Source organism: Callionymus lyra, chromosome 13, assembly GCF_982586985.1.
Source record: "Callionymus lyra chromosome 13, fCalLyr1.hap1.1, whole genome shotgun sequence".
Classification (NCBI taxonomy): Eukaryota; Metazoa; Chordata; class Actinopteri; order Syngnathiformes; family Callionymidae; genus Callionymus; species Callionymus lyra.
Window position 1 is genome coordinate 2,385,386 of NC_141830.1, and position 7,566 is coordinate 2,392,951.

The following is a 7,566-nucleotide window of genomic DNA, read 5'->3' on the forward strand; positions in this document are numbered from 1 at the left end:
TAATGACACTGTTTCATGAAGCTTCATCAACACATCACTACCATCTAGTGGACTCTTAAGGTAATGACACTGTTTCATGAAGCTTCATCAACACATCACTACCATCTAGTGGACTCTGAAGATAATGACACTGTTTCATGAAGCTTCATCGACACATCACTACCATCTAGTGGACTCTGAAGATAATGACACTGTTTCATGAAGCTTCATCAACACATCACTACCATCTAGTGGACTCTGAAGATAATGACACTGTTTCATGAAGCTTCATCGACACATCACTACCATCTAGTGGACTTTGTGCGTCACAAACATTTGCAATCATTTGACACTTGCGAAAAAGAAGCTCTTACATGAGTTACATTTATTTCATCCATAATCACAAACAGAAGGGCTTTAAAGGAGACCGACATCATCCAGGGACGTGTAGTAAAATACAAAAGTCAAACACCATCTCAGCAAACAAACCAAAACGTCCGTGATTTTCAACATTCCAAGCACACAAACATTGACATGATGAATGTATGACTCACTTGGTGTGTGTGTGTTTTAACCTGAGCATGTAAACCATCAAGAGTCGACTTTTGTTACCATTGCGTTGTGAAAGTGCTTCTCGAATGTGTGCTTCACGATTTCCTTCAAGGCGAACCTACTGGAAATGACTATAACGCAGTTGAACAGAAGTATTTTGTGCATATTTGATATCGAGCAAATAAAGTGTTGTAGGGACGACGGGTGCAAATCCAGAGCGGCACTTTCGGCTTTTAAGGCTTTAAAAAGAACACGAGGGCTTGAGGTGCGATTATGTGGTGGCGTCGCTCAACCAGTGCGAGTCGGCGGACGCCAGCGGTGGTCGAGCGCTGATGTGACGCAGGGAGCGAAGGAAGGAGTGACCGTCGGGTTCGGAGCAAAGGCCAGGGAGAGGAACCGGTTCGGTCTTGTGCTCGGCGGTGTTGAAGGTGCACTTCTTGAGGTGGTCCGACATGCTGGGGAGATCGGTGAAGCCCCATTTGGTCACTGGGCTGAAGGCGGTGCTGAATCTCCACACCTGGAACCAGAAAACACATCTTTAGAGGAAGGCAGTGAACGTGCCTCTCAGAGAGTGTCGTGGTGTTCATGTGTTCATGTGTTATTTTGTTCATGTGTTCATGTGTTCCTGTGTTCCTGTGTTCATGTGTTCCTGTGTTCCTGTGTTCATGAGTTCATGTGTTCATGAGTTCCTGTGTTCATGTGTTCATGAGTTCATGTGTTCATGTGTTCATGTGTTCATGTGTTCCTGTGTTCATGAGTTCATGTGTTCCTGTGTTCATGTGTTCCTGTGTTCATGAGTTCATGTGTTCATGAGTTCCTGTGTTCATGTGTTCCTGAGTTCCTGAGTTCCTGAGTTCCTGTGTTCATGTGTTCCTGTGTTCATGTGTTCCTGTGTTCCTGTGTTCATGAGTTCCTGTGTTCATGAGTTCCTGTGTTCATGAGTTCCTGTGTTCCTGTGTTCATGTGTTCCTGTGTCCATGCGTTCCTGTGTTCCTGTGTCCTTGTGTTCCTGTGTTCATGTGTTCATGTGTTCCTGTGTTCCTGTGTTCCTGAGTTCCTGTGTTCCTGTGTTCATGTGTTCATGTGTTCCTGTGTTCCTGAGTTCATGAGTTCATGAGTTCCTGTGTTCATGTGTTCATGTGTTCATGTGTTCCTGTGTTCATGAGTTCCTGTGTTCATGAGTTCCTGTGTTCATGAGTTCCTGTGTTCATGAGTTCCTGTGTTCCTGTGTTCATGTGTTCCTGTGTCCATGCGTTCCTGTGTTCCTGTGTTCCTGAGTTCCTGTGTTCCTGTGTTCATGTGTTCCTGTGTCCTTGTGTTCCTGTGTTCATGTGTTCCTGTGTTCCTGTGTTCCTGAGTTCCTGTGTTCCTGTGTTCCTGTGTTCCTGTGTTCATGTGTTCCTGTGTCCATGTGTTCATGTGTTCATGTGTTCATGTGTTCCTGTGTTCCTGAGTTCATGAGTTCATGAGTTCATGTGTTCATGTGTTCATGTGTTCCTGTGTCCATGTGTTCATGTGTTCATGTGTTCCTGTGTTCCTGAGTTCATGAGTTCATGAGTTCCTGTGTTCCTGTGTCCATGTGTTCATGTGTTCATGTGTTCATGTGTTCCTGTGTTCCTGTGTTCCTGAGTTCATGAGTTCATGAGTTCATGAGTTCCTGTGTTCCTGTGTCCATGTGTTCATGTGTTCATGTGTTCATGTGTTCCTGTGTTCATGTGTTCATGTCGTAGCTGATCCTAGCATCATTTTGGTGCGTTCAAGTTGTGTTTGTCATTTGCTTCCCTTGATTGCCTGCTGTTCCTCAATATATCTCAACTCATCTCATCTTCTTCTGCTTATCAGGGTTCGAGTCACGGGGGCAGCATCTCCAGCAGGGAGGCCCAGACTTTCTTAAACCGAGTCAATCATCTTTTAACAGCAAAATATAAGTCAACAGCCACTTGAGCAAATTAACTCAATTGCTTTTGTGTTCCTGATGTTGACACATCAACGAACCTTCCTTAACATAGGGCTCGAATAATTTAGTACCAGAAACTAGTGATGTGTCGATGAAGCTTCATGAAACAGTGTCATTATCTTCAGAGTCCACTAGATGGTAGTGATGTGTCGATGAAGCTTCATGAAACAGTGTCATTATCTTCAGAGTCCACTAAATGGTAGTGATGTGTTGATGAAGCTTCATGAAACAGTGTCATTATCTTCAGAGTCCACTAGATGGTAGTGATGTGTTGATGAAGCTTCATGAAACAGTGTCATTATCTTCATAGTCCACTAGATGGTAGTGATGTGTTGATGAAGCTTCATGAAACAGTGTCATTATGTACAGAGTCCACTAGATGGTAGTGATGTGTTGATGAAGCTTCATGAAACAGTGTCATTATCTTCAGAGTCCACTAAATGGTAGTGATGTGTTGATGAAGCTTCATGAAACAGTGTCATTATCTTCTGGGTCCACTAGATGGTAGTGATGTGTTGATGAAGCTTCATGAAACAGTGTCATTATCTTCAGAGTCCACTAGATGGTAGTGAAGTGTTGATGAAGCTTCATGAAACAGTGTCATTATGTACAGATTCTAGTAGATGGTAGGGATGTGTTGATGAAGCTTCATGAACCAGTGTCATTATCTTCAGATGGCGTCTCTGCACCATTTTCCTTTGTTTTGTGTTCTTATGAAATATCATTTTTAAAGTGATGGCGACACCTACTGACCTCTGAACAACATGACACTGTTTCATGAAGCTTCATCAAAACATCACTACCAAAGACCTCAAAAAACCCATTTGAAACAATCTAACAAACTACTTCTCTGATAGATATTTACATTTCAATGTGTCGAGATTATAAATATGACGACCGTCACCTTGTTTTTTATCCGCCATGACACAGCAGTTCCGGAGCTTGGTTTGGGCTCCCACTGGAGCTCCACGATCCCCCTGGTGGGTAAAAGACTCACACAAATCTCCCTCATAGTCCGGGACACCAAAGACAGTTGGCAGAGGCTGAAACTGTCCAAGAAGCCTGCGATGTGTTGTATTATCTCCATGGGCAGTTCGCTGAGCCTGTCGGAGCTGGTGTCAGTCTGACAAAGCTGTATTCCAAAAGATCTAAGATGCTGGTCGTGGATCACCTTGCCTGCTGGCGTCACTGGGTAAAGCCTCCGTTGGGAAAACGTGCATCCGTAAAAGGCGAGCGGGCAGCGATACTCCATCCAGCCGCTCAGCCCTGCATGGATTTCTGCATGGACGTGTCTGAAATGGGACGGGAACTGATCCCTTCGGAACGGCTGGTCGCAGACGAAAGGGAACATGTTTTGGTAGCGAGGGTTGCAAGGCATGTAGTAGTGATGCGGGGTCGCGTCGCCATCCAGACAGTCCAGCACAGAACCTAGTCTAAGGGAAAGCCCAGGGTAGGAGAGCTGAGGGGTGGCGTGGTCACAGGCGGACGCAGAGGCCATGTCACCCACTCGTGTGTTGGTGACCAGCAGCGCTGCAGAGAAAGTGAAAGTCTGGGTGCCAAAGCTCACATGGTAGCTATCCACATAGACGGAATCTGAGATCCGCCGACACTCTCTGGACTCATCCAGACTAAAGAGCAGGTCCCCGGTGACCAGATCGATTTCCCCTAGACCCATGGAGTCTTCCTCTTGCTCTAGGTCTAGGGTATCTACTTCTTTGTCCTCCATTTTGGGGCGAATCCTATTGAGTAACCGAGGTGGGATGCAACCGTGATGCGGGTTGAATAACGAACATGCGTTCCGTATGAACCCATGACCTTGGTACTGCACCTCCGGTTTACAGTTTTCAAGAAGCTTCCCCCTTTCTTGCAGAACCACATGCTCAGCTTTTTGTGCAACACCATCAATGACTTCCATGGGTTCTGACAACGGGGGCGTAGCTGAACCCAATAAAGCGGTTTCTTTAGAAACCTCCCTTTCTTCTGGGTCAGTGGTTGTGTTTGAATTATCGCACGTTCTTTTGCAGGTACTGGGTCCACTCGCGGAACAGGGGTTATCCATGTCCTCGAGTCCACTCTGAGGCTCTGCAGAGGTGCTTGATAAACTCCTGTCTGCAGAAGCGACTTTGTTTCCAGGCTTGGCTGTGTTTACAAATTCTAAAGCGGCCGCCAAGCTTCTGGCAGTCTCAAGTGTGGCCTCGTAGAGGGAACTTAAGGGCTCCTCGTTCAAACCATTGATGCCATTGAAAATCTTTTCTCTCGCAGAGTCCACCAATTGCTGCTCGTCTGAAGTCGCTGAAGGCAACTGGGCTAAAGGAAAATCCAAAGAAGTAGAAGCTAGTTCATCCGTGGACCATCGCCCATGACTTGGAGTGACGGACTTCTCTGTGGGAGCGAGCGCTACGGCTTTGAGGGACCGAAGTAGTGTCCGCTGGTCCTGGAGTGCCAGCGCCACATCCAGCTGTTCCACCTCTTCCAACTCCTGACTCAATGCCTCGAACGAGGTGTAACCCAGGCAGGTGACCGGCCACCGGTTCCACTCCATGGTGCAGCAGACGACTCCGGCCGGACACACGTCGAGGTGGGCGGTCATTTGGCGGCGCAGCAGCGTGGCAGGGCAGCCGTAGCCGCTGTTGAGGCACGGCACCTTCGCCAGCGGGCACAGTTGCTGGTGTTCATCAATTTTGCAGGAGTGAAATGAAGCTCCACACATCAGAGCGCAGGTGATAAGTTCACAGGAAATGCCCGGTTGAGGTCGGAGCGAGCATTTTAGGTGGATGCAGGTAAGACAGTGGACATGGTCCTCCATCTTCAGAGTACAGCAGTGGACGGACCATCAAGTTCCTGTGAAGAGAAGGACATTTGACTGTAGATACAAAACACACAGACAAGCTTTCATTCTTGTTCTTTTGTTTACGTCTACAACATGTTTACAGTTGCAGTTTTTACAAGTTTCTTTTGGCTTTGGAGATTAAGGAGACATTTACAAAATGTCAGACTTGTTAAAACCCGAAATACCCTTTTATAGATCTAAAGTAAACCCTTTTATACCCACTGGAATTCATAGATCTTTTTAAGAAGGGCTTTGAGGACATTGATATAAAGTTACAAATATGTATTTTAGCCAGTAGTAAGTAAGTAAGTCAAGTACAGCAAAAACAATAAAGGACCCAGAACAGAACCTTGAGGGACTCCACACAACAGATCTGCCGATTCAGACCTCATTTGATTGGCAGATACACTAAAACTGCGCCCAGAAAGGTAAGATGAGAACCATTCTAACACAGACCCAGACCGTCCCACTTCATCCCTTAGTCTTCTCAGCAGGATCTGGTGATCAACTGTGTCAGTCGCAGGATTGTTGAGTGAAAAACATGTATTCGTTGTGTAAGCAGTTAAAAGTACAAGACTTAAGAAGCGGAAATAGATTAGTTTATCAACCAGATCACCTCGTATTGCTTCATACAAAGTTAAGAGAAGGAAACACCGTGGATCGGAGATGTTTGCATCTAAAGAACTTGAGAACAAAGTAACTTTGAGGAGCGAGAGTAGCCGGTGTGTGGCTAACAACATTAGCATCTCCACAACTTCAGCTCGTCTCGCCGGAAACCATGTCGCCATAACGACGCCACCGGGACACGAGGCGAGGATCTTACCTCGATATTCGAGTTGTCGATGGAAGACGACGCTCGACTAGACTCGTCGAACGGTGACCATTATCCACGCCATCGAGCGAACATCAGATGCTAATGACAGCTAGCTCCAGGTCACTGCTCTCGGGATCACGTGACCGGCGAAGTTGCGCGGAAGTTGATGTTCAAAATCAAAACATTAGACTTTATTTTTATTTTCACGACTCGTGTCTTCAATATGTTAGATATCGATTTAAAACGTAAAATGTAATTAAAAAAAAAAAAATGGTTTCTATCATTTTGCTCAAGGGATTGTTGGATCACGTGACACCTTTGTTTCTATTCCTGCTTGTTTTTTTGTTTTTTTTTATGGTTTGTTTATAAACAATAGTTAATAATATTAAATTAATAATATAATAAATATAAACAATAGTTAATAATATTAAATTAATAATATAATAAATATAAACAATAGTTAATAATATTAAATTAATAATCTGATGAATATAAACAATAGTTAATAATATTTAATAAATAATTTGATTAATATAAACAATAGTTAATAATATTTAATTAATAATATAATAAATATAAACCATAGTTAATCATATTTAATTAATAATCTGATGAATATAAACAATAGTTAATAAGATTTAATAAATAATTTGATTAATATAAACAATAGTTAATAATATTTAATTTAATAAATAATCTGATGAATGTAAACAATAGTTAATAATATTTAATTAATAATATAATGAATATAAACCATAGTTAATCATATTTAATTAATAATTTGATTAATATAAACAATAGTAAAAAATATTTAATTTAATAAATAATCTGATGAATATAAACAATAGTAAATAATATTAAATTAATAATATAATGAATATAAACAATAGTTAATCATATTTAATTTAATAAATAATCTGATGAATATAAACAATAGTTAATAATATTTAATTAATAATATAATGAATATAAACAATAGTTAATCATATTTAATTTAATAAATAATCTGATGAATATAAACAATAGTTAATCATATTTAATTAATAATCTGATGAATATAAACCATAGTTAATAATATTTAATTAATAATTTGATTAATATAAACAATAGTTAATCATATTTAATTTAATAAATAATCTGATGAATATAAACAATAGTTAATAATATTAAATTAATAATATAATGAATATAAACCATAGTTAATCATATTTAATTAATAATCTGATGAATACAAACAATAGTTAATAATATTTAATTAATAATATAATGAATATAAACCATAGTTAATAATATTTAATTAATAATTTGATTAATATAAACAAAAGTTAATCATATTTAATTTAATAAATAATCTGATGAATGTAAACAATAGTTAATAATATTTAATTAATAATATAATGAATATAAACAATAGTTAATAATATTTAATTTAAT

At 40.7% G+C, this 7,566-nt stretch overlaps 1 protein-coding gene across 1 annotated transcript; it reads right to left on the reverse strand.

The window, feature by feature from the left end:
* Positions 1-347: 347 nt before the first annotated feature.
* On the reverse strand, positions 348-6,272 carry LOC148066968 (F-box only protein 30-like). The gene is made up of 3 exons (XM_087806124.1): positions 6,142-6,272; positions 3,393-5,329; positions 348-1,048 (listed from the first exon to the last, which is right to left on the reverse strand). The coding sequence occupies exons 2-3, from the start codon at positions 5,292-5,294 to the stop codon at positions 803-805; spliced, it is 2,148 nt and encodes a 715-aa protein (XP_087662250.1). The 5' UTR covers positions 5,295-5,329; positions 6,142-6,272; the 3' UTR covers positions 348-802.
* Positions 6,273-7,566: the final 1,294 nt, after the last annotated feature.

Coding starts and splice junctions, on each gene's coding strand:
- LOC148066968 (XM_087806124.1), bottom strand. CDS start 5,294: ATGGAGGACCATGTCCACTGTCTTACCTGCATCCACCTAAAATGCTCG. Junction 1,049..3,392: donor CATGGCGGATAAAAAACAAG/GTGACGGTCGTC, acceptor TTCTGGTTCCAG/GTGTGGAGATTCAGCACCGC.